Source organism: Mastigoproctus giganteus, chromosome 10 (assembly GCF_048544385.1).
Source record: "Mastigoproctus giganteus isolate SK-2022 chromosome 10, ASM4854438v1, whole genome shotgun sequence".
Taxonomy (NCBI): Eukaryota; Metazoa; Arthropoda; class Arachnida; order Uropygi; family Thelyphonidae; genus Mastigoproctus; species Mastigoproctus giganteus.
Genome location: NC_143584.1, coordinates 147438778 through 147466703, shown reverse-complemented (window position 1 = coordinate 147466703; position 27926 = coordinate 147438778). Strand labels below are relative to the sequence as shown.

General features: G+C 34.6%; 1 protein-coding gene across 1 annotated transcript in view; it reads left to right on the top strand.

Annotated features, from left to right (window-relative positions):
* The window catches only part of LOC150079350 (sorting nexin-13-like), a 392325-nt gene that overhangs the window by 286052 nt on the left and 78347 nt on the right, over positions 1 to 27926 (top strand). Inside the window, exons 18-20 of the mRNA XM_090382305.1 lie at positions 356 to 563; positions 13984 to 14126; positions 20500 to 20715. Coding sequence (XP_090238431.1) covers positions 356 to 563; positions 13984 to 14126; positions 20500 to 20715 — 567 coding nt within the window. The remainder of the gene's footprint in view (positions 1 to 355; positions 564 to 13983; positions 14127 to 20499; positions 20716 to 27926) is intronic.

The following is a 27926-nucleotide window of genomic DNA, read 5'->3' as shown; positions in this document are numbered from 1 at the left end:
AACCAAGAGTACTGCCAGATTCATAGAGAAGTCACAACAGGAGTCACTTAAAGTTACAGTATATATATGCCATTGTATGTTGAGCTATTGAAAAAAGATACCATTAACATATGTGTATCAGTGGTGAACATTTTGAACATCTCATCTAACCTTTTCTGTGTATCACATTTCTACATATCCACGAATTGAATAGAAATTTTGGGGATGTTTAACCTTTGTATGTTTCTCCACATTGTGAAATTACATATCAGTAAAAACTGGCATGTAATTGTATGTCAGTCAGAAAATCTGAATATTAAGTTTTATTAGTAAAATGGATTTATGATTTCACTCATTATTTCTCTTTCTTTTTAAGTATGACTCTGTCAACACCTCATCTGTAGAAGATTATGATGATGATGATGATGTTCTGTTTTATACAAAATTAACTTCAGAACAAAATATAACTTCTTCACAGCCATCATCACTTGAGCCACCACCATCATCTCAAGAAGTGGTCTCATCTTTAAATTCAGAAGAATCTCTGGAAACAAGTTTCATTTCTGCTCACATATATAATATAGGTTGGTAATTTAGAGTTTAGCTCTGTTTTATACTTTTGGCATGTTATATCCATATGACAATTAGATTTATTATGAAAATTAAGGTTGTGGTTGCTAAGAATACTTTAAATTACTATGACTCTTTAGACTTTGAGTAGTTCAATTCCTTATCAAGGGCTGATAGTAATGACACTTATTTCAATACGATCATTGGTTTGTAGGAAATTCTGCTGGAGGATGCTCTTTGTTAAAAGGGGTTGAATATATTTTCTCTACTTGGAATACAAAAGAAAGAAAATCCACTTTTATTTCACTTCTCACAACTTTTACTGCTAATAATTCTGAATCTTTGTACTACACAGAACAACCTTATTGCAGATATAATCAGGCTAATCTCCAGTACTTTTCAAGACACAAATGTTCAGAAAACATTAATAATGTGGACTTGCCTCATCTTTCAAGCAATCATCAGTTTATGTCAAAAAGGAATGGTAGTGTCTTAATTAGCTATTTCCAGCTCATCCCAAAGTTGTTCTGCAGGATTGAGATCAAGATTATGTGATGCTGTTCTCCACAGCCAAGTTCCTTTAAAGTTAATTTTTTATGGCATTTAGTGTTATCCTGATCTATATAGGATTTCCATAGAATTGCTGTACTATTGGTAGTATGGAATTGTCCAAAATATCAATGTAAGCTGTAGTTATAAAAGTTTTAGGTACTATAACCTTCATAACCACCAACATCCCCAAACTATGACAATTTCTCTTCCTCTAAACTTCAGTGCTGGGACAGGCATACTCAAGTAAGTATTGCCTTCTCCAAGCATTTTACATATCTGCACAATTTTTTGATCTGAATAGCTGTGAACCTTTTTCTGTCATCTCAGAGTGAACAATTAGTATGTGATGGTTTCCATTTGTTAGCATTATTGAGTGTGTGATCTAAGCCTTAGATATACAGGTTCATGTAAACTCCTGTTGATAGTGAATCACCTAAGCCAGCGGTCTCAAACTCAAATTGCATGCGGACTGAATGCACGATCTGAAAGCAGCTGATGGGCCGTACGTTAGTTTGTCTCCATCTATATAGCAATATGAACTGCGCAGCTGTGCATCCAGCTAACCAACTAGTGGCTGACTCAAGGAAAATATATATCAGAAATACCAATTCAATAGAAAAAATCGGAAACACCACAATACTGAAGCGCCACCAACTGTCAGCTGGCGAACTAAATTTACTGATCATACTGACGTGGGAAGTTCTCCCACCTTACCCCAGTCACGTGGCCTGGCATTCAAGCATACAGTGACAAAGACAAAGCCTCAACCTATTCATCTATCTCTTTTTCCTTCAGTAGCAGTCGCGCACATAAGCTCAGTCCATATCTCTATGTCTCTAAAATTATAAGCACCGTATTTACAACAAATACATAATTGAAATGTATTCGCGGGCCGTGTAAACTTGCTTCGGGGGCCGGATGCAGGCTACCAGTTTGAGACCACTGACCTAAGCCACTCCTGTCAATGCCTGGACCTCCAACATCTGTTTAAAAATTAACATTGAAAATAGCCAATCGATAACCTTGAACTACCAGATAATTTGTTAACTATAATATCACCTTCGTTATTCCATCTTTATACATTGTTATCAGCAATGAACATCAGAAGGTTTAAATGGATATAAGTAACTTGTAACAACAAATAACTGATATGACCTCTGACAATCAAACTATAAAGTTTAATAGTCCCACTTGGAAACCCATATTGGCTTCTACTGATATCTCTTATGCTCTCTTGATACTTTATAGCTGCTTCTACTTTGCATATTAATTTTAGTATTGATAACTTATATATCTTACATAATTCTATAGCAGTTTCACCACTTATCACTCATTTGGAGAGATCTGAGTTTGAATCCTGTTGGATATCAAAAGAATTTTAAAGTTGTAGCTAGCCAATCTAAAGCAGAGGGAATAAAATATGTGCCATTAACCCAGACAGCTGTTTCCATGCTTATTAGCATTTCATCAATAGGTAAACAGGCAGTGAAAGACCTAAGAACCCAGTAATGAAGCAGAATACTTCCTTTTGAGAACAGTACTTTTATTTGAAGCAAAAGTGTTGGATCACGATAATTCATACCGACATACTTTGAAGTATAAAGTTAATTCATTTTTATTAAATTTAGTTTTGCTCTTAGCTACATACACAATGTTTTCTTACAATTTTAGATGGGAAAGCTTCTCTTTTACTGTACTATGATCAGTTCTGTTGAACAGATACATACATACACACACAGCTGAAACTTTAGCTAACTCATTTACAGTAATATTTTAGAGCTCTCATAGTCTGAAGCTTTTGTTCTTTGTATACTTGAGTTTTGCACTATATGCATCATTCAGCATTATCATAGAGGAAGGTGTATTTTGTCATTGGATTTTAGGTCTTTCATTGACTATGCCTGGTAACCTCAATGATATGCCAGTATGCACTGAAAGGGCTTTCTAGGTAATGATACTTATTTCAAGTAAATAGTGGAATATTTCTCTTTGAGAGCAGGGCTTTTTATTTTAAGTGCAAGTTCAGGATTGAGACAATTCACAGTAATTTGCTTCACAATATGATATTGATACATTTTGTAGCAAACTTAGTTTTGCTCTTGGTTATATACACAACTGAAGCTTGTTTTGCCAGTTCATACAGTAGTTTTTCTTAAACTTTTTTTGAAATGCATTAAACAACCACCATGCAGAGGGCTTTTTTCCAGTCATTGAAACATACAGAACTATAGTCTCCCTCCAAAAGTATAAATAATTTATACTTTTGGAGAGTAACTTTTTGTTGCTTTTCACCAAATCCATCCTAGCAATATCTCACCTCTCATGACCTGCAAGCCATTTTAGCATATAGGCTGGCCTCGATTAATGCGATTAATTTGTTACACGAGTGCATCACGCAAAATGGAAACTTGTTAATCGAAATTAATAATCAATAGGAAAAATTATAATTGGTCCATGACCTTCAGGAATGTTCATAAAGAATTTTAAAATAAATTTTTAACTGACCATGTAAAACATAATGAAAATGCAGTAAAACAAATCCTGGATAATCGATTTCCCGGTTAATCCAAAAATCCCCGACATAGGTAAGAGATACGTTCCAGGACTTCTTACTTTGTTGAGTTTTACGTAACTCGGGAATGACTAAAATCATATTGCTACTATATTATTATTGACAAATCTGAATTCCGCACAATACTTGTTAATGTTTGGCCATTTTGATACATCTTTTGATACCTTAGAGATTTAACAGATGCACCATTTTCAAACTTTTGAATAATTCCAAGTTTTTGTTTAACTGAAAGTGCAACTCTTTTGCATTTACCCATCATTTTTGCAAATAATAAACAAAAAAAATTCAGACATCCCTGACATAAATAACGAAACAAAATTTGTCCTTTTGCACTGCAACGGAACACAACAATCGACGCAACACAAACTAAACATTTGGTCTCTCTCTCTCTCTCTCTCTCTTTTTTTTTTTTTTTTTTTTTTTTGAGCGGCGGGTGTAAAGACAGTGGGGATTGCAAGATAATAGGTACACTAATCTCCCAACGACAACTTATAATGCCGCTTGTCGCTTATTTACGGCTTGCAAAATATCTGTTTATACCTATTCTAGTTATTACTTGAATTTTTTTTTTATTTCTGGTTGATTTTTTTTTTTTTTATTTTTATTTATTATTATTTTTTTTTATTTGGAGTCTTGAAGTGTTCCAGTTAATCCGATCCTGGTTAATCGAGAGTCTGCTGTAATTAGAATTAAATGTTTATTGCATAAAATACACAATAAAGGAACTATTTGTAACAGAACTATTTGAACAGTATTGGCTTTCTTTTTTTTCGTTAATCAATTTCCAATAGCCGAAAGCAATCTTCTCTATGCCCTGGTGAATTAAATATTGTAGAGAACTTCAAACCTTTTGTTTGAGGTACTCTGTGATACGAAAGATTTCATCTAGTTCTTTTACCATTATCTCCTTTGCGGAACATTTTTATCTGGCTTACTTAATTTTTTTTTTTTTTTTTTTTTTGCATTTAAAAATTAGAATTTTTAAATACAAAAATTTTAAAATAAAAAAATTTAAAGGTCAACATAATCTGCAACATGTTTAATTGTCACAATATTATTCATTACGGTGAAAGCTCACTCAGCTTCAGCAACGCTAATTCCAATGGTTTCAAAGATATTTCTGGCTTTCTTAATTGAAAAGGGAATTTCACTCGATTTTAAATATAAACTGTCTTCGAAAAAAATCTCTAAAATCATTAATTTTTATTTCATGTTTTATCAGAAAACTTAAATTTCTTATTCGGTTTTCACCGTCTTGCCACCAAAACGAAAGTTTTTTTTTCACATTTTAGGTGTTAGTTGGGTCAGAAAACTGCTAGCTTGGGGGGATACAAGGACTAATAGATTAACAGGAGCCACTGGCAGAGGTGAAAGTGATTCTTGCACTGCTTCTATTGGAATGAGCAGAATCCTGGAAAACAAGATGCAAGATATTTCAGAGACTGCTGGGAGTCATTGTGTTACAAATAAACACATTGGTTGTGTTAGGGTAGCTAAGAAAAAGATCAGGTGCATGTATACTTGCGTGTACACCAATGCTAGGAGTTTGGTAAATAAATTTGATGAATTTGAGGTATTGCTCAAAGCATCAAAGGCAGATATTGGGATATCAGAGTTGTGGTGTCACACAGATATAAGGAATGCAGAACTGGAATTTGGAGAGTACAACGTCTACAGAAAGGATAGGAAGGAAGGAGGGGTTATGCTATTAGTTAAGAAACACATAAAATCCAAGGAAGTGAAGCCAGTTCACATCGCTGGACAGTGCAGTGTTGAGTCAGTTTGGTGTGACATAAGCACTGGGAGAACAAAATTGAGAGTAGGAGTGTGCTATAGGCCTATTGACTCTGATGAGTATAATAAAAAACTGTACAGGTAAATAGAGTGGGCCAGTAAATCAGAGAGTCTTATAATGGGGGATTTTAATTTCCCAGATATTGACTGGAATTTGTGGGTTGGTCACTCACACAATAGCAAGGCTTTCGTGGATTTATTGGATGATTTTTTTCTACATCAGCATGTTCGGGAAGCAACTAGAGGGAGTAATACTCTTGATTTGATTATCAGTAGTGATTCTTCATGCATTAAGAATCTGCAGATAGAGGAACCACTAGGTGGCAGTGATCACAGTGTGCTGAAGTGGGATTTACTCAAAGAGGTAACTACCATCAGGGGTAAAGGGAAGTGTTATTGCTTTAGTAAAGGCGACTACGATGGTCTGAGACAGTATTTAAATTCTATACAGTGGGACCAACTGATGATATTACCAACAGCAAATTCAAAATGGGAAGCATTCAAAGAACTTATCTTGGAAGCTACTAGGCTTTACATACCAACTAAGAAATATTGTTCAAGGTTTAGGCCTAAATGGATGTCAGATGAACTAATGAAACATATGGCAGAGAAGAAAAATGCTTGGGATACATATAAATTAACACATGACACAGAAGCCTATGATAGATATAAGTTGATCTGTAACCAATTACAAAGGAGGTTAGGCAGGCAAAGGCAGATTACGAAAAATCTTTGGCAAAGGATGCAAAGAAAAACAGCAAAGAGTTCTTTACTTATGTAAACTCTAGAAGGAATCAGATTGTTCCACTTGATATTGATGGTTCAACTGTTGATGATACTGCTCAGGTAGCTAACAAACTAAATGAATATTTTGCATCGACATTCACACGTGAGAAGTTATTCAGCGAGGGGAATGCCAGAGGTGTATTCAACTCTGGCAGTAAGCTAGATAATCTTGTAATAACTGAGAGTAAAGTGGAGGAGAAATTGTTGAAGATAAACGCAAGAAAGGCACCTGGGGTGGATTGGATCTATCCAGTTATATTAAAGGAGGCAGCAAAGGAAGTAAGCAAACCCTTAGCCATAATTATGAGAGCTTCCTTGGACTCAGGGGAGGTACCCATAGACTGGAGATGTGCAAATGTGACCCCAATTCACAAAAGAGGATCAAAGGCTGACACAAGTAATTATAGACCTGTGAGTTTAACTTCTGTTACAGGAAAATTAATGGAGGCACTGGTTAAAGAAGCACTACAGGATCATCTAGACAAGACTTCAGTTATAGCTCAGACACAGCATGGTTTTGTTAAGGGGAAGTCTTGCCTGACCAATTTGATTGGATACTATGATGCAGTCACAAAACAACTTGATGCAGGGAATAACTTTGATATTATATACTTGGATCTTAGAAAGGCTTTTGATACTGTTGCTCATGGAAGACTGCTGCGCAAATTGGACCAGTGTGGCATTGGAGGCAAATTGCTGCTATGGATAAAGGGGTAGTTGCGGCCAGAAGACAGAGAGTGGTAATCAATGGACACTGCCCATCGTGGACTAATGTTATTGGTGGAGTCTCTCAGGATTCAGTGTTGGGTCCATTATTGTTTTCTGTATTTATAAATAATATTGATGATGGTATATCAAGCTTAATGTATAAGTTTGCAGAAGCTACAAAAGTTGGCAGGGTTGTTAAGGACACTACTGACGCTATGCTGCTGCAACAGGATCTGGAAAGGTTGAACAGATGGGCTGAGAAGTGGCAATGAAGTTTAACATTGACAAATGTAAAGTACTACATATGGGAAACAGCAACCCCAGAGCAACGTATCAACTCTGTGGTACTACACTGACAGTGCTAGAGAATGAAAAGGACCTGGGGGTAATTATGCAGGCAGATATGAAGTTCTGGCGCCTCCGTAGCCAGGTGGGCAGGAGCAGCAGTGCGTAGCACACGCTTCTTGATTAGACCGGGGTTCAAGCTCGTGACCACCAAATACGGAGGATGCGAAAAGGTCAAGAAATGACCACCGCATATTCCCGGAGCAATATGACCTTAGTTACTAATGCTCCTAAAAACCAAATAACAACAACAACATATGAAGTGCTCTGAGCAGTGCATACCGGCTGCAAGAGTAGCTCATGGTGTGATTTATCAATGATATAAATTAATTTTTCTAGCAGGGATAAGGAGGTGATTATTCCCTTGTATAAGGCAATGGTCAGGCCGCACCTTGAGTACTGTATACAGGTCTGGAGGCCTCATTTCAAGAAGGATGTAAAGCTGCTGGAACGAGTACAGAGAAGGGCAACAAGGTAAGTGAATGGAACAAAGGGTTGCTCTTACGAAGAAAGGCTTAAGTTTTGCAAATTACAGTGTCTGGAGACTAGGCACCGGCGAGGTGATCTGATAGAGGTGTATAAAGCTTTGAATGGTTTGAGCATGCTCAATGCTGATGGGATCTTCCTCTTGCTCAGAATAATCACCTGAGAGGGCATAAATTCAAATTGAGGAAAGACAGATGTCCAGAAATATGCCTTTAGCCAGCGGGTAGTTGGTTTGTGGAACAGACTTCCATCCCTTGTTGTGGAAGTTGATAGCCTAAATAAATTTAAGGCTCAGCTGGACAGGTATTTCGAACAAATGGAGGGATGAAGTGGAAGTTTTTTTTTTTTTTTTTTTTTTTTTTCCCTCTGGCTGATGCTGCATAAGCTTGCTTTCTTGCATCATATGCCTCTACTAATGCTAATTTCACGATTTCGGGTATCATATGTTTAAAATTTCTTTCAATGATATCGTTATTTTCTTTATTTAATTTAAAATCGCCCTGTTGCATTAATAACTTGTCGCAATGTAATTTTTTTTACTTTTGATTTTGATTCCTTCAAATTCTTTCAACTTCAACATGCTCTCAATTTTAGCTTCACAGTTTCCTTCAGAATTTTTCAAATTAGCAATAGCATTGATAGTTCAAATAATTAATTTATATGCTTTTACAATAGTGATTTTTCTTTTACCATAGTGATTCTTGTTTTCTCTCTCCTCCTCCTCCCCACTTTCTTCTTTCCCTATTCTTCGTCATTTATTCCCATCTCTTTCATTCCCCCCCTTTTTGTTGTTTCTTATTGTACACTGATTGTATCAGTTACACTTCTCACATGATTATGCTCACCCTTGCTGTTAAACTAGTGTCTATCATATTGATTTTTTGTAGATGATGAAGAAGCATATTACCTCAAAAACATACATAAAGATATCTTATTTTAACAATTTTATCTAGTCTTGTTTGGCTCACTTTTTCCAGTATTTTATATTTTACATTATTGGATATATATGTGTGAAAGTTTTATGTCTGTTGTAGTCAATTTTCTCAAGGTTTTTTTATAAAATGTCATAAATTGTTTTGTGCAGTATGAATCAAAATTCTTGAAACCCAATTATATGTGTTGATTTGCCATTGCAAATTAATGGAATATGATTCTAACTGTTACAGTAGTTGTACTAGTCCTCCCCAGATGTCATTATATATAAATTAATTTTATTGCCCACTAAATATAAATACAAAAAATAAAAATAAAATGTGGCAATATCCCCTTTACAGTGCGCACACACAAAGTGACCTAAGAAGTTTACAACATACAATATCAAGTCAAATTTTCATGGTCTCTCAATTGATCTCCTATACAGTCTATTTTTCATTTATCTGTATCAGTAGCAAACATATTTATTAATTTAATTGATTTATTTATATAAAAAAAAAACCTGGGTGAATTCTTAGAGGCGGCACCTCCTAAGCCAGGTGGGCAGGAGCAGCAGTGCGTAGGACACGCTTCTTGATTAGACCAGGGTTCAAGCCCGTGACCACCAAGTACGGAGGATGCGGAAAGGTCAGGGAATGACCACCGCATATCTCCGGAGCAATATGGCCTTAGTTGCTAATACTCCTAAAAAAAAAAAAAAAAAACCAAAAACCAGATCTTAAAGGCTTCTTTCCATCTGCATTCTAATGCAATGATATGGTGTATTATATGACTGAAATCTCTATCATCCTTATGATTCACCAGCCAGGAAACCTTTTTCCAGTTGTTAGCTTGCTTGTACTGTTTCCTGTTATATTGCTAATGCGCCAATAAAACCCAACCAATCCTGTTATATTGAATTGAGGGGAGGATATTGTTGTAACAATCTGCCCTTATACCCTAATCAGCTGGAGGGAATCCAACTTGCTGTTATGTTAGAAATGGACACAAGCTGTACTACATTGTATTATATTACATAAGTTTCCTCCACTGCCACCCTCTTGTTGTCCAGATATGCACTGCCCACCCCTCTCTCACAGTGTGAAATAATCTTCATTTTCCTCCACACCAATTAGCATTAGCAGGGCACATGATACAAGAAAGCAAGCTTATATAACATCAGCCCCCCAAAAAAAAAAAAACACAGGCCCTTCTCATTTCACCCATCCACTCGCTCCAAATATTTGTTTAGTTCTGCCTTGAATCTGTTTAAGCTATCAACTTCTACAACGACATATGAAAGTTTGCTCCAGCAATCAACCACCCTCTGGCTAAAGGCAAACTTCTGCACATCTATCCTACAACTGTCTTTCCTCAATTAGAATTTATGCCCTCTTGGGCGATTATTCTGAGCAAGAGAAAGAATCCCATCAGCATTGAGCATGCTCAAACCATTCAAGCCTTTATACACCTCAATTAGATCACCTTGCAGGTGCATAGTCTCCAGACACTGCAATTTGCAAAACTTAACCCTTTCTTCATAAGAGCAACCCTTAGTTCCATTCACCAGTCTTGTTGCTCTTCTCTGTACTCGTTCCAACAGCTCTAAATCCTCCTTAAAATGAGGCCTCTAGACCTGTATACAGTACTCAAGGTGTAACCTGACCATTGCCTTATACAAGGGGATAATTACCTCCTTATCCCTGCTAAAAAAAAAATCCTGTATATCATTGACAAGACACCATGAGCTACTCTTGCAGACGCCTCAGTAGCCAGGTGAGCAGGAGCAGCAGTGCGTAGCACACACTTCTTGATTAGACCGGGGTTCGATCCCGTGACCACCAAATACGGAGGATGTGGAAAGGTCAGGGAATGACCACCGCATATACCCGGAGCAATATGGCCTTAGTTGCTAATACTCCTAAAAACCAAATAACAACAACAGCTACTCTTGCAGACCATCTGCAATGCTCAGAAAACTGCATATCTGCCTGCACAATTACCCCCAAGTCCTTTTCACTCTCTACCACTGTCAGTGTAATACCACACAGTCAATACGTCACTCTGGGGTTACTGCTTCCCATATGCAGTACTTTACATTTGCCAATATTAAACTTCAGTTGCCACCTCTCAGCCCATCTGCTTAACATTTCTAGATCCTGTTGCAGCAGCTTACTGTCATTAGTGTCATTGATAACCCTGCCAACCTTTGCATCGTCTGCAAACTTGGACATTAAACCCAATATACCATTATCAGTATCATTGATGAATACAGTAAATAACAATGGACCCAACACTGAACCCTGGGGAACTCCACTAATAACATTGGTTACCACTCTCTGTCTTCTCCCACTCAATCATCCCTTTATCCATAGCAGCAATTTGCCTCCAGTGTCACACTGCTCCAATTTGTGCAGCAGTCTTCCATGTGCAACCATATCAGAAACCTTTCTAAGATCCAAATATATGATATCAAAATTATTCTTTGCATCCATTTCCTTTATGACTACATCCTAGTATCCAATCAAATTAGTCAGACAAGACTTCCCCTTAACAAACTCATGCTGTGTCTGAATTATTGCTGCAGTCTAGTCTAGATGATCCGGCATCGCTTCCTTAACCAGTGCCTCAATTAATTTCCCTGGAACAGAAGTAAAATAACAGGTCTGTAATTACCTGTCTCCCCTTGATCCTCCTTTGTGGATTGGGGTCACATTTGCACATCTCCAGTACATGGGTACCCCTGGGTCCAAGGAAGCTCTCATAATTATGGCTAAGGGTTTGCTTACTTCCTTTGCTGCCTCTTTAATATAACTGGATAGACTCCATCCACCCAAGGTGCCTTTCTTATGTTTATCTTCAACAATTTTTCCTCCACTTTACTCTCAGTTATTACAAGATTATCTTGCCTACTGCCAGAGTTTAATACACCTCTGGCATTCCCCACCCTGAATAACTCCTCGTGTGAATGTAGATGCAAAATATTCATTCATTTTGTTAGCTACCAGAGCAGGAACGTCAACAGTTGAAACATCAATATCAAGTGGACCAATCTGATTTATCCCCTTCCTTCTAGAGTTTACATAAGTAAAGAACTCTTTGCTGTTTTTCTATGCATCTTTTGCCAAATATTTCTCGTAATCTACCTTTGCCTCCCTGACCTCCTTTGTGACTTTATTACAGACCAGTTTATATCTATCATAGAGTTACCGACAACAACTAGTTCCTTTGGGACCAGCGCATTCTGCTTTGGGGGTTGCCGCTGTGTTGCGTGATGTTCAAGTTCAAGCTCTATCATTGATGTGGGCTGCTGAGAGTTTGATGGGCCTCTCAATTTAAATCCTTTGAGTGCATCCATCCTGTCCTTCAAGCTCTCATATAGGAACATGACACTGAGTTGGCGCCTGATTTCCTCACACTTTTTACATTGCGCACACACAAAGACATTCCCCTTGACAATATCATGTCCCGTTCCTGATTGCTCCACAAACATCAAACAAGCAGTGCATTTCAAAAGGCTGTGATTCAGAAGAGAACCGACCCCCCCCTTAGTTCTCCCCTGTGCCACAGCACTACCATTAGTTTGAACCCTTTGCTTTGCTGCTCTGGTCTGAGTCATGGTTTCTATTCAATTTCAAATAAAATTCCAATACAAAATATAACCCTAAACTTATATCCCAATGCAGTTATAACACTATTTGTATGTATTTCAGTATCGAATATTATCTCCGAGTTACGTTATATGACTTTCTTATCTCCTGTCAAGTTATATGTATTAATTTATAATGTTCCGTTTGTAAAAACTAGGTCATTGTGAGTATTTAGTTAAAAAAGTACAATTTAATTAGCAATGAAATTTAATAAGATTTGTAAATTTACTGATTAATTGATACTACTATACTCGCTATCTAGTTTTCCGTTTAACCTTATGCTGTCTAGTTCAGGTTTACATTGTATCATATAACAATGGCGGCAAGTTACGAATGGTAAATCTATGGAAACGAGGTGTTAATTACTTTAAAAATTGCGCTGTCTAAATTCAAAATAAACCACAGAGCTTGACTAGGTCTATAAGCTACTTATAGAAAATAATTTAATCTAACAATTATGTCAGTAAACCGGCTAAATATAATTAAAAACTTGGTGTTCGCAGGAGCTGCAATACTTGTCCTACAGTCCTACACGTGGATTAGATACCCTTACCTTACAAAATCTCTAAGTTCAAATTAAACTAAAGTATTTTTACTAGGAATGTAAAGCAACTCTTTGAAAATAAATTAATATGCCAATTTTAGTCAATAAAAAAGCAAAAATTTAAGAAAACTTCTCTGTTAGCTGGAGCCGTAAAACCTTCGCCTGTTCGTGTGTACCCTTGTACTCAAAATGATTGCTACATGTTTTCCCACCAGTTAGCCATTCTCTGTAGCCCTCTGCAACAGCCAAGCAGGAACAGTGCTATGTATATAAAAGGATCCATCCTTTTGTACACATGACTTGATCTTTCACAGTACATTGTAAGTGTTATGCAAAACAACCAACTGCACTTCACACCACATTGTAACTAAGCCTACTATTAAATACTGTCTGTGTTGATTATGTCAGTCTTTTCTAGCATCGGCACACTGCGTATTAGAGCCGTAGGGGTGTTTATATTTTAGTAATGGGTAAGTGTGCAGAGAGAAATCAATTTTTCTTATCCCACTCATAATAACTGCAATGAAATAGACCAATGGTCTATGACTTTATTAAAATAATAATAAAGTAAGACAGGATAAAATTTGTCGTAAAAATAAAATACACTGATTGTAAAGTTAAAAGCAATAAAATGATAGATAAAAAATATGTGGAATTAAAATATGCGAAATTAAAAACAATAAAAACAACCGTAGCTTTCAAAGGTGACTGCTTCCTTTATCAACAGTTAAACTTAGCTGTCACAGCATATCCTTAAATAACATCAGCAGGATCATAGCTCACAGCACGTGTTACCATAGAAGCATGGGCGTTATCCTCCACACATTGGTTGGCATGTCTCATTGCAGTTATTATTAGTCAGAACTTTCCCAACCCCAGAGACCTATTTGGAAGAAATGTTTCTTATCCTTTTAAAATCATTTACTTGTTTTTTGTTCCTTTAACTTATGAAGAGCATGCTCCAAATATTATACCACAGTAAAACTAAAATTTTGGTCATTAGTCATGGCTTTAATTTTTAAAACTTCATGTATAATGTTCACTTAAGCTGAATAACATTCATTTAATAATTTTTTTTAATTCAGGTGTTACACATCATGGTGGAAAGTCTTTTGCTGTTTATGCCATTGATGTTTTTCATCGTAAAGCTCAAGGTCAGTCAGAAAGGTGGTATGTTGTCCGTAGGTATAGTGAATTTCTTGACTTCCATCTTGCAGTTATACAAAAGGTTAGTATTTCTTCAGATTTTGTAATCATTTAATGTTAATCAGCATATATTTATTAAAATAGGGTTGCTGTGTATTTTACCTTTGGTGTTTACATAACTTTTCCATCAAATAAATTGTACTGCAAGGTAGTCATATATTATAATAATATTAATAATATCACCATCATGCTTTGTGGCACAGCTTCAATTGCCTTTATTAACACATCAACATTGATACTATCAAGTTAATAAACAAAAATACATTAAGGATATATGGAAGGAGCCTCCGTAGGCAGGAGCAGCAGTGCGTAGCACACACTTCTTGATTAGACCGGGGTTCCAGCCCGTGACTGCCAAATACGGAGGATGCGGAAAGGTCAGGGAATGACCACCGCATATCCCTGGAGCAATATGGCCTTAGTTGCTAATGCTCCTAAAAACCAAAATAACAACAACAACAGATAAGGATATATGGCTATCAACTTTTTTTTTTTCTTGGAAAACACATGCCTTATCACATTTTAAAAATTCTTATGAAACTTCTAATTATTTATTGCTTTCTTGAAAATAGAGATATTTTTTAAAACAATCATCTACAGTTTCTCCCCAAAAATATTTTTATCCCAAGCTACTGTTGAAATAATATATTATATTTAAATTTAAATAATAAGAAAATTTAAATATTTCATTAATATTAATTTGCTTGAGGCATCTCACAGAATGTATAATCATATTGAAAATGCTCTTCACCAGCCATAATATGTTAGACTTTATTGTAACATATTGTAAGTCTAATATGTTAGACTTTATTCAAACCAAACTACGTTCTCTTTGCATATTGGTATAATATGGCTGGTTCAGTCTTACTGAACTGCAGGTAATGTGGCCAAACTATTCTTAGGTTCCTTTGTGTTCTATGGAGAACATTACCAGTATGAAGTAATAAGTAATGATCCATATGGCTTATTTTTGACTTTATGGCATGTTAACTTAGCTTCTTATCCCTAATACGACTGAGGAAATGACTGATAATGTATAGCTGTCTATTTAATTGTTAATTTTGTATAAATTCTGAATAAATCCATTAGCACAGAACACAGTGCTGTGGTTCCATATCTTATAATTATCATTATTGGTTCTACAGATTGTTTTCCTTTATTTCATATACATTCGGACCTTTCTTTGACCAACTTCCATATAGCGAATTTTTCTATTTAGCAATTTTTTTTTATTTTCCCTTGGTCATTACATTGAAAATAGTTTCCACATAAAAAAGATATTTCTATATAACAAACTAATTTCAAGAGACCTGGGTATGCTTTGTTTGCACCTCTGGATTTTAGCCAATAGAGCTGATGCTGTAGAAAGCACGAATTAAGAGCTAAAAGGATTAAGAATTAATTACTTTAGCTTTTAAGAGCTAAAGGGGTTAATTCTTAAAAGCACAAATTAAGAATTAAAACATTCCACAATTTAGTAAAACCTATGCAACTGCTTCTACTGTACCAAGAAGTTGTGCTGGTTAACTGTTATCTATGTGTTACCACAGTCATTGGCAAAGATTAAGGCATATTCCCAATGCACACATTTGCTCTGGTCAGCCAATTTTCTGCTGTAAGGCCCCTATTAGAGAATTAGGAGAGTGATTTCCCTTTATTCCGTAAATTCATCTTTTGTTTCGCAGAAATGAGTCATCCACGCTTTCACCAAATTTCATCTGTCTCTGTTTACATGGTATGTATAAGTGGTCCCTAAATCAATTTTGTTTTAGCTGTTGTGCAAGTAACCTTCCAATGTCTAAGAGGAAATCCTTGATTAGTGGAAAAGGTGGAAGTGCTTAATAGTGTAGATCGGGATATCAAAAAAAAAAAAAAAGAAAAAGAAACAAATCACTTTAAAATTTGGTATCCCTACCAGTCAACCATTCTGACATAAAGTGTTCCAATTCTCAAATTGTTTGAGGAAATGGGACCCAGTCAGAAGCATGTGAAATTATGCCTCTATGAAGATGCAGATGAAGATGTTTTTAAATGGGTGAAGTTGATTTGAGACCGGAACATGTCAATATCAGGGCCATTAATAAAAGAAAAGGCTATGGAGTATGCATCTTTTCTGGGGCATAAAACATTCCAAGTCAGTTCTGGCTGGCTGGACAAATTTAAAAAGTGCCATGACTTACTCGAGAAAGTTATTTCTAGTGAAAATGAGGTTGCAATGGAAGAAGACTGTACCCATTGGAAAGAAACAGTTTTGAAAAAAATTATGGAGGACTACAAGTACAAAAACATATTTAACTTTGATGAAACAGGTCTATATTTTAAATGTTTGCTGAACAAGACACCGACTTTTAAAGGTGATAAATGTTTAGGTTGGTAAAAACAGTAAGGAGAGAATTACAGTCTTGGTTGGTGCAAATATAGCTGGTAATGAAAAACTGAAGCTTTTAGTAATAGGCAAAAATAAAGAACCTCAATGTTTCAAAGGAGTAGTCGGTACAGTTGGACTACAACTACAACAAAAAAGCTTGGATGACAAGTGAAATTTTTGAAAAGTGGATTTGAAATTTCATTAGAAAGATGACAAAAGAAAACAGAAAAATCGTGTTGATTGTTGACAGCTGCCCTGCCCACCTTCACTTGGTAATTTTGAAATTACAAGTGTAAAGCTTGTTTTCTTCCCTCCGAATACCTCATCTAAACTGCAGCCAATGGACCAAGGCATTATCAAGAATTTGAAAATGTATGACCAAAGGTTCATATTGAAAAAAAATTATACTGAGAATAGAAACCAACCTAACCCACTTATAGATTCTGTCATAGATTTGTGGATGTGCACATCAGAGTTGGTGAAAGTGTCGTCAAAATGTGATGGAAACAACGAATTAAGAATTGTTTTGCAATAGCAGGTGGTGGTGCTAAAACACCGATTAGCAGCGATGAGAGCTTTGAACTACCACAAGACATTGGGCAATCTTGAGAAGAACTCCAAACAAGAGGTTTGATCAGTGGAGAAATTGTTCTTGATTAATTTTTAGGAGTTGATAATGATGTCATAGCAGTTGAATATCCAAGTGACTCCAAGATTTTGGAGAGTATTCAAAGAACTAGTGACAATAGCAATGATGAGTTGGATGAAAATGAGGGCAATGAAGGCAATATTAAACTTTCCAAACATGAAATGTTCACAGCAGTTGAAACTTTGTGTCAGGGCCTTCAGTGTGAAGAAAATGTTGCAGAAAATATATTTGAATGTTTATACAAGCAAACATTTTTATGAACGATGCACCGTAAAATCCGGTGTGCAACAAAAAATAACCAAATATTTTACAACATAATTCTTAAAAATGTACTAATATATTGTGCTCATCATGCAAGTAGTAATTTCTTAATATGTATGTATTAATAAATCAATTTTTTTAAATGTTCAAAAATTTATTCAAGCCCACTTATTTCTGATTTATTTTCCTTCTTTTACTATATTTCTGAATGTTGAATTACAATATTTTTCATTGTTGAAAGATCATATTTCTTTTAAATGACATTTCTGTTTAATGAATTTTTTCTAGCAAGTGGTCGATTTCATTATGTAGAGGTCTGACTATATAAATTAATTTACTTTATCTAAATGAAATTTCATCTATGACTTTCTGCCTATCAAAGATAGGCCATGAATAAACAAGTGTCATCTTTGTTGTGGGAGAACTCTTGACTAAGTACAAGACCATATGCTAGTCAATGTATTACCAGTCTTAAATTATTTCTGAAATTCTTAATTTATAGGTAGTTACCTAATTTTTCTGGACAGTTTTTACATGCAGTGTACACATCTCAACCCAGATATTAGCCACTTAGAATTCTACAATTTGTGAATTTCATCACTAGGGTTTCAAAACAAAATACTTGAACCTGTGCACCTTGGCAAAGCTCTGCTCAGGTACTGTTGACTCTGCCATCCATTTGTAAGTTTTCTGGAAGATCAGTCTTGAAGGCTGCTATCCAGAAATTTTTAAAGCTACTTTTCATATTTAATTGGCTGAAAAATCAGTTTCCCAAATTCATTCTTATTGTTAATTAATAATCTTAATATTACCTGAGACCTATTTTTAAGTAAGAAAAATTTAGAACTAGCCTAAATCTATTGTCTATCAGATTTTGGCTACCCAGAAATCATTTGAAAAAAATGGTACAGAATGACATGCTAATTTGAGGGACCTTGCAATAATTAGAAATTGTGTGGAGTATTAGAGTTTTCCAGCCCCATTTTTTTAACCTCTTTTGCTGTCTAAAACCACTGTCTCCCCAATGGTAACTCTCAGTACCTTTCAAGAGAAGTTTATTCCCCTGATTTTTGTATTAAAAAATTCAAGAAAAAATCAGTCTGCTAACTGGTTACTAGTACAGAAAAATCCTATTGCATTTAAGTTAACCTAGATTATTGTGTAATATATTTTGAAAAGGAATATTACCATTTAAATTTGTTTAGTAGAGAGGTAGTAACTGAATTGGATGCATACATGTACCTATAACCTATGTCACTGTCTATTGACAGTGATATGTGATACAAATTATTATACTTTAAATGTTCATTCTCATTCTCTACACAGAGCCATAGACATGTACAATAATCAATTTGTATCATGTCATTTTGGCCCTGCCAATAGTGTTAGCTAGCTTTTTATTTCTTTTTAAATTCAATATTGATATTATAAAATTAATTAATTAGATAGACAAAGCTTATTTATATATAATTCTGATATAACTGTTAATCTGCTGGCAGTTGCATGAAATTATATACAATATATTGCCATTGTTAACACTCAGTTCATTAGGAACTTTTTGGAATTTTTAATAAATTGACAAAAATTTCTCTGGGAAAAGTGCTCTGAGTTACTCCATAATGAACAGAATGGTTTTGCTGTGAAGTTAAGGTGAGAAAGCAAAAAAGTAGTGGAGGTCATAGTAACTTCCACATGGCTACTAGCAAGTTAAAGGGCACTTGCATGCCCAGAAGGAACTGGAAAGTTGCTGGAGAGGCTTTCATCCTGCAGTCGATTGAAAATGGCTGATGATGATGATGGACATGTCCTTTAAGATGTCCATCATAAAGGACATGTCCATCATCATCATGAACATATCCTTTAAGATGTTGATAGAACTAGAATAATAAACACTTCTGCATGAAAATCAAAAAAAAATTATTTATTGTTAACTGCAGTGAGGAGCTCACATTAACAATAAATTTATAATTCTGATATAAATAAATAAATTATCTGCATTAATTTGAGAGTGGGGGACTATACATTGTGATCTGATCTTACAAGTTTTCATCAATGGCAAAATCAATGATTTAAAAAAATCAAGTAACTTACATATTGTCCACACCTAAGTACCTGCACAGTCCTACTGAATTCCTGGCTGTGCTGTGTCTGGAGCTAAAATTTTCAGTTCTAATATTTAAAGACAAAAAAATTTGTACTGCATTACAGTTTCTTTCTGTATATTTAAGTTCTAAATATTATGTTGATGTAAGCTTCTCAGTTAATGTAAGCTTCTTAACAGTAAATAGTTTTGTTTTGTTTTTTATTTTCACCCAAAGAAGTGTTTATTATTCCGGTTCTTTATATCAGAGTTTGTCTCTCAACTTGGTTTGATATGTATGAAGTAGCCAAAATGAAAACTGTCAAAAGACTAAAAACAGAAGCTGTAACAAGACTTCAGATCATTCTCAGCTGGTCTAAAAGGCTGACAGCGAAGTGTGAGATGATAATTATAAGAGAAGTATTTGTAATCCATATGTACTTGGATACCATCACAGTACACACATGCCGACCGGGCTAGCCGGGTGGGTAAAGTGCCCGCCTGGCAACCCAAAGGTCGCGGGTTTGAATCCCACCTCGGGCTTGGATCAAAGTACTGCAAAAATCTTGGGAGGTGCATTATGGCCACAGAAGCCGATGCGCCAACAACTACAAAAAAATAAATAAATAAATAAAACAGTACACACTGTATTCATATTCTACATCTCTTATATCCGGCTGATATCAAGTTTCTGTTATTCCTATTATGTCAGCATTTGATGACGTAACAAATGCTTCAACTTCATCAATACTTTCAAGCCTATACTATATGTGAATATTGTACAAATTGTCAAGGTTAAACTATTGTCTTATGAAGAGAAAAACAGTTCCTCCCTATGAAAGGTAATGAACTTACATTGTAAATTAAATTTTATAAAGTTGTTTAGAATTAAATTGTTTTTTTATGTTGAAATGTTTGTGTGAAGAAATATTTCTTATAGAACTGCAGTAAATATTATATTGCCTTCCAAGCTTGATATTTATTGTTTCTCTTCTAGAACTGATCATTAATTTTATCTCTCTCGTTGCTATTTCTAGTTTCCTCATCTATCCTACCTTCCATTTCCTGCAAAAAAAGCATTCAATAATTTAAATCGCCATTTACTGGAAAAGCGTCGTCATCTCCTTAATGAGTATCTTCAGTGCCTCCTTGATCAGGATATGCTTACCTCCTGCCAGGGTCTTTATTCTATGCTTCTTAATTTCTTAGAGCATCGAATGAGCGACAAAGAAAAAAAGCCCCTTATAAGAACGGTAATTAATTGTTAACTCCATAAATAGCTACAATGAATTTCATAGATTTGTATACAGGATGTTAATGTTAAAGCTGTCATGATTGATGATTTTGAATTTTCATTTTTTAAAAAAATGAAAAATTTAAACCAAAAGTAGAAAAAAGAATACATTGTCATATATTTCATAAATTATAAATTATACAATATATATGTCAGCACATTATTTTCCCTCCTTATTTTGCTACTTACTGTTAACTTTTTCACTTTTGGTTTAATTTTTTTTTTTTTTTATGAAAATTCAAAATTGTAATTGAGTTTTTAACTAATACCTTTTTGGCATATATTTTATATCAGAAACAGGGACAAGTTTGATATTGTTATATTTTACATACAGTTTCAGCAATTGGTTCTTGAAAAAGACACTGAGATTGCGTGCTGTGTAAAAATAAAAAATATCCACTTTTCTTTAGATGCAATATCATTTAGTATTACATATATATTTATATACTTTTTTGTGTTGTTGTTGCTTTATTATATGCACCATTCTCACTCCATGTCTTCTCTTTTCTTCTTCTTGCTGTTTCTCTTTATCATCCTATTTTTCTTACTCCCTCCTGATATCCACTCTTCACTATACATCCTTTCACTATTGTTTTCTTACTAATCTCTTTCTGGTTTTCACTCCCTCTTTTCTACATTTTTACTGTTTCTCCACTTAATGAGTTCCTAACTAATCTTTTCCCTTTCTTTACTTGTCTATCTCTCTCTTGTTATTTCACTATTTTTCACTTTTCATTATTCCTTGTTATTCTTTCACTATTTTTCACTTTTCATTATTCCTTGTTATTCTTTCACTATTTTTCACTTTTCATTATTCCTTGTTATTCTTTCACTATCTTACTAATTTCCTCTTATTATTCCCTCTTTCATTCCTTCTCATCCCCCATTTTTGAACCAATCCTCTCTCTTTCTCTCTTATTTATTATTATTATTTATTTTATTATTATTATTTATTTTATTATTATTATTTATTTTATTATTATTATTTATTTTATTATTATTATTATTTTATTATTATTATTTTATTTATTTTTTTTTTTTTTTCATTTCTCTGGCCCTCTTATTTCTATTTCTCTTATTCTTATTCCCTATTATGTTTATGTTTCACAAATTTTGTCTGCTAATTTCTTCTTATCCCTACTCCCTCCTTATTATCTTCATTCCTCTGCCCTTAAAATTATTTATCATCTTAGGTTGGTCTGTCTATCAGTAACCTGCTGATAGTCCATGAATATTCTGTTTTCCTTTCCTTTGCTCTCTCTTTTCTCTTTATTTTTCTTACTTTCTCATAATTTCAGTCTTCTAATATAAAGTTTATATTATACACTGGTGTTCAAAGAAATTGCATCAGATAAGATTGACATGCATAAGTGATGAGATAATATTGCATCAGCTATATAAGCACATTCTGCAAGAGTTGCAGTCATTCCTTGCTTGTGTCAGGATGGTGAGTTACGTGCAGTTGACGCCACAAAGTAAGGGTGCTATTGTTGCTTTACGTGAGGAAGAATGTTCTTCCCATCATATTGCTTATAGAGTGTCTTGTAATCAGTCGATAGCGAGTAGATTTCTTTCCAAACTCAAGAATACTGGTTCTGCTGATAGAAAAAAAGGAACCGGATGCAATCAAGTCTCTACACCAAAACAGGACTGCGCTTATGCCTTAAAAACTGTAACGCTTCTTCGTCTGGGCTGAAAAGAAAATGGGAAGACCATACAGGAGTGGTAGCAAGTGCAGTAACAGTCAGAAGACGTCTCTTCAAAAATGGACTTGTAGCCCATCATCCTAAGAAGAAGCCCCTCCTCACACAAAAAATGAAAAAAGCCTGATTAATTTAGTGTAAGGAGCATTTCAAATGGACCCCCAAGCAGTGGAAGTCAAGTTATTTTCTCAGATAAGAAGAAATTCAATCTGCATGGCTCTGATGGGAGACAAACGATTCACCATAGACATGGTGAAGAATACCATCCAGACTGTATGAAGTCCACAGTGAAATTCCCTACAAGCCAAATGGTATGGGGTGCATTTTGTATCGTGGAGTAGGTCACCTACAGTTTATAAAAGGTTCCATAAATGCCAATGGATACCTGGCTATATTGGAAGATAAATTGCTGCTAACCATTAGACACCATTTCAACCTGCCAAGTAACTGCATCTTTCTGGACGACTCTGCTCCTCGTCATTAGGCCAAAAGTGTAAGTAGGCACTTCTGTAGTTACTTTAGCTTCATTTCTGCATTAGAGGTTCTACAGTAATGTGTTTACCTTTGTTACAAGTGAAAAAATGGTTGGAACAACTGTTAGCTGGCCAGGAAACAGCCCGGACCTGAATCCTATAGAGAACTTTTGCCATCGTGTGGAATCTGCAGTTGCCAGAAAGAAACAAAAGATCCTTTGTGAACTTCAGGAAGCCAAAATTCGTGTTTTGAACCACAAACTATCAGTTGATTATCTTCAGAAATTGATTTTTCAATGCCTCGACAGTGTGCTGTTGTCATCAGGGTCCAGAGGCAGTTCAACTAAATATTAGTTTGCACCTGGTGAACTTTTCATTTTGTTTTCCATTTAAAATGATAAACTGAAGCAAATTGAGGGCTTCTGATAACATTTCAGCCATAATTGTTGTGTTTACCAAAACTGTTGTATAAAGGTTGCAAATGCTTATTTTGGAATATTTTGAGAGCACCTGTCAAATATTACTTAGCGTTGCCTTAACTATTAATAAATATCTTTTGTTTATATTTCTATTTGTGATGCTAGTCATTAATGTAACATACCATCGGGAAAAAGAGTCAGAAATGTGAAATTCCTAGGTGGCGCACTTTCTTTGAACACCAGTACAGGGTCATTATAAAGTCCTTGTGTGGTCTTAAATTTCATAACTTCCGTTCTGTATGGTAAAATCAATCTGTAAAAAACATTAGAAATGTAATTTAGTGAAGTTTAGTATATACCAAGAGTATTCATTTATTTTTTTGTAGTTTAGCAAAAATTTTATTATTATTATGTTTTTTGCAGAATTAGGTTCGACCAAATGGCTTTAATATAAGAGAAAGTAAATTGTGTGCTGTTGTTGGCCAAGTTAAAGTCTGTAATCATGGTACAAACAACTGTGAAACAACAGTAGAACCCATTACAACAAAGATACACCATACAGGAATTCCATAACTAACTGGATGAAAAAGTTTAAATAAATAGGTTCCGTCAATGATAAACCATGATCTGGAAGGCCATCCAGTTAGGTATCTCAGTTTGTATATGTTGATAATTAACAATCCCAACAATAAATATATGTAAAACTGTAATAAATTTTTTGACTTACCCTTTTCACAGATTGCTTTCATCATGTATAGAATGGAAGTTATGAAAAAAAAAAAAAAAAAAATGTATATATATATATATACACACACCCACATATAATTTGAATAATGAACTATAGTTGGAAACAGATAATAATTAAAAAATATATAAAGCATTCATCAGGGGCAACATAATGCCTAAAATATAATTAATATGAATGTTTATTTTTTAGTTAAAATTCACATTAATTATATATATATATATATATATTACCATTAAATTTACGTATTACCATTAAATTTAATTATCTTACGTTTATAGCTATAACCTTTGGCCATATCCACTATATATATATATATAGATAAGTAGATTAGATTATGAGTGGAGAAAACTGACCTCTCAGATGTAGTTACAATGGAAAAAATTAAATAAGCACCTGAAAAATAAAAGATTAAATAAAATACTACAAATAGTACTTAATGCTATAGATCCTAAAATTTTAACTTCTACATTAAGGATCAGCAGCCAAAACCAAAGGAAATACAGCAAGAAGTAAGGCCTCTGTTTCTGATATAAAATATATACATAGCAAGTGAATAAAGTGAGCTGACATATATATTACAGCCGACCCGACAGAGACCAAAATGAAAAAGAATAAGAAACCAATCATATCTTAATTAAAATTTAAAGTAAAAAGCAAAAATCAAGATAAAATTAATTCCAATAAAAGTAAAATTGAATAAAATAGCAAGCAGCCCTAAGTAAATTTAAGCAAAGGAAATGTAATATGAAGACAAAAGGATATAGTCAAAGTAGGACAACTTACTGTGTCAGGCAGCAGCCAGTGAAATGGGCTGAGGGAATAAAACGTCAAGAAGGCTGTATCGGTGACCAACAAAGTTAGCAAATGAGTTCCCAGCATATTTATAACACGTTAAACTAACCCCGAGTATGGGGGGAAGGTGTAAATAGGTCAAAGTAAACTTAACCCAAGTGATGAGGAAGTCAGTAATAAAACAAATGAGGCATATAGACCAGTATAGGGGAGAAATCCATAACTTACAAAGTAGCATTAAAAGACTAAACTTCATTGGAGATGAAAAAAAGTGAGAAATAGCAGGAAAATGGCATCTTAAATATTGCTTTCGGTCAACCTAATCTCGCACGAGAAATAAATAATGTAGAGTCTAAGAACAGTAAAAAGCAATTGGAATAAGGGGAATACAGTAGTGCTTGGGTAATCCAGGGTAATCCAGGGTTGCAAACCCATAAAAATAGTAGGTCCTTGGACATAGGTCTGGGCATATGCTTCGTGGTAAGTCAGTTATGGTACTGTATTATAAAATATATAAGAGGAAACAATGTCAAAAAATGAAAATGACTAACAAAACATAATACCCCGTAGTTAGCCAATCGGTGGGCACAAGTTTTCTAGACTGTGAAACACCAAAGAGGCAGGGGATATTGACTGTACATTATATACGAAAGCTGTTCCGAAAATATGCAGACTGGCAATACTGCTTCATTGCTATGGAAACAAGCGACAAGTTTGCGGTCTAGGAATGTTTCCCCCACCTTTTCTTAGTTAGTTTGTGAAAGTGTATCATGTAGTATTCATTTTTGTGTTTGTTATAACAGTTTATGTGAAGTGTGTTTTATGATGGAGGATATTTTGTTAATTATTAGACAAAGAATCACGATTGGATTTTGTGTAAAGTTAGTCAAAAGTGGTTTTTGAATAAAATAATCACGCTTGACAAGTCCTGGATTAAACATTTTGATCCCAAATCCAAACAGCAGTCAAGCATATGGAAACACCAGGATTCATCGCCTCCAAAAAAATTTTGAGTTTTTGTTTTATCAAAAAAATTGATGTTGATTTTATTTTTTGATGCCTGCAGAATAATACTGCAGCACTGGGTTCCTGAGAAACAAACTGTAAATGGAGAATATTATGCTAACACATTGCGAGTTCACCTCAAAGGAGCAATTCACAAAAAAGACCTGACTAACTACAGCCACTCCCCAACTTATGTAAGGTTTGTGTTCCACAGAACTCTACGTAAGTCGAATTTTACAAAAGTTGGAATTTCCTTAAATGCTTATGGCACTCACAACCATGCATGTTGAATTTGATTGAAACAGAAAAGAAATGTTCGACTAACATGTAAATAGAATTATTTATTCAATTTTTTTATGTCATGGGGAAAAATTAACAAAAGTATACAAAATTACAGCAAAAATTAACAAAAATATACAAAATTACAAAAAGAAAGAGGAGACAGGCATAACGTCTGCAAGTTTTACCTTTCAAGCATCGTTGCCAGAATTAACTCTCCAGCTGATAAGCATGCCGCTGTAAAAGTTGAGGACTGTGGAGATTTAGAAGGGGTTTTTTCCAACACATCACAAAATTTCTCTGCAGCTTCAGAATCAGCACTGGCGACTTTACTGCATACTTTAATGTTTTGGAAACCAGCGAAATGCTTGAGCTTATTAAACCACCTATTGCTTGCCACGAACTTGGCTTGTGGTTCGCTATACTTATCCTTAATATCTTCATAAATGCGTCTTGCTTTTACTTGAATGGCCATTGGACTCAGGGCACTTACTTCTGAATCTGATTTTCCATCCATAGTATTAATAGCTTTTCCATCTTCGATATAGCACCTAAACACTGTTTTGTGATCACTGTTGATCTTAAATGCATTTAAACATGTTGATCTTTTAACATCTTCTTTTATACTCACACTGTCCCTTAAAATAGTATTCACTGTTGAAGCAGCGAGACCTAATTCCGTGCAATAGATGACAAACTTTGTCCTGCTTTGTACTTCTTAATTAATCATCTTCATTTCTAAATCAATTTTGTTTTGTTTCCTAGCACTGCCAGCACTTACACTTTCCATTGGTCCCTTTTCCTTCACCATTGTAATAAGTAAATAGGAATGAAGAGAAGATTCTGAAAATTTATTTATGTTTTTTATATGATTGAAGATTTCAGTGAAGAGGAACTCATTTCACCATAATACCATAACATAAAAACCCACCGAATTCCAGTTATTGTTATTATCACAAATGCAGTAAGATCAAGTTTATTACCCGTTTATAATAGATTGCAGTAACAGAAAAGCCCAATAAACTGGAAAATGCATTGTTTTTATTGTTTTAAAGGTGTTTTAGAAAAATATCACAAAGGCATTCAAAATTGATTCTTATGATTATTGTTATTATTATCAGCCATATGGTACAAGGAAGCCTTGAGGCGTATACTGCACCAGCCAAAAAAAAAGAAAAATTCCCGAGTTACCTTGACAGAGAGAGAAGTAGAAAGGAATCGCCAAGAAAGAGAAGAATGATGATATCCAGCTCAGAACCCTGGGTTTGCCCAGCCCATACTCATCAGATAACAGTGAAAGTGTAGTGCAATTTCCATTATAAAAATGACCTTTTAGTGAGCTAAATAGCTTAGTTATATAGCAAAAATTCAACTTCCAAGGTCTTGGAACAAATTACCAAAAAAAAAATAGTGTTATTGGGTTCACATTACAATATTTTCACGATACCTCCATTTATTCCTATGAGATGCAAAATACATTTCCACAATTTTTTTAAGTTTGCACTGGCCGGCAAAAACTTATCTAAAGTCGAGTATTGCGTAAGTCGGGGAATGCCTACACTTGGTAATAATTTCCCTTCAGCCTTCCTTTACTATCATTTTAAGAAAGCACTAAAGTAAATATCATACAATATAAAAAGTTGATGTGACAACAATTTGGATATTAACAATATAATAGCAGGTTGATATCTCTTTACATTCAGGCTTATATGTAATGTATAGTCAATATCCCCTAGCCTCTTTGGTGTCTC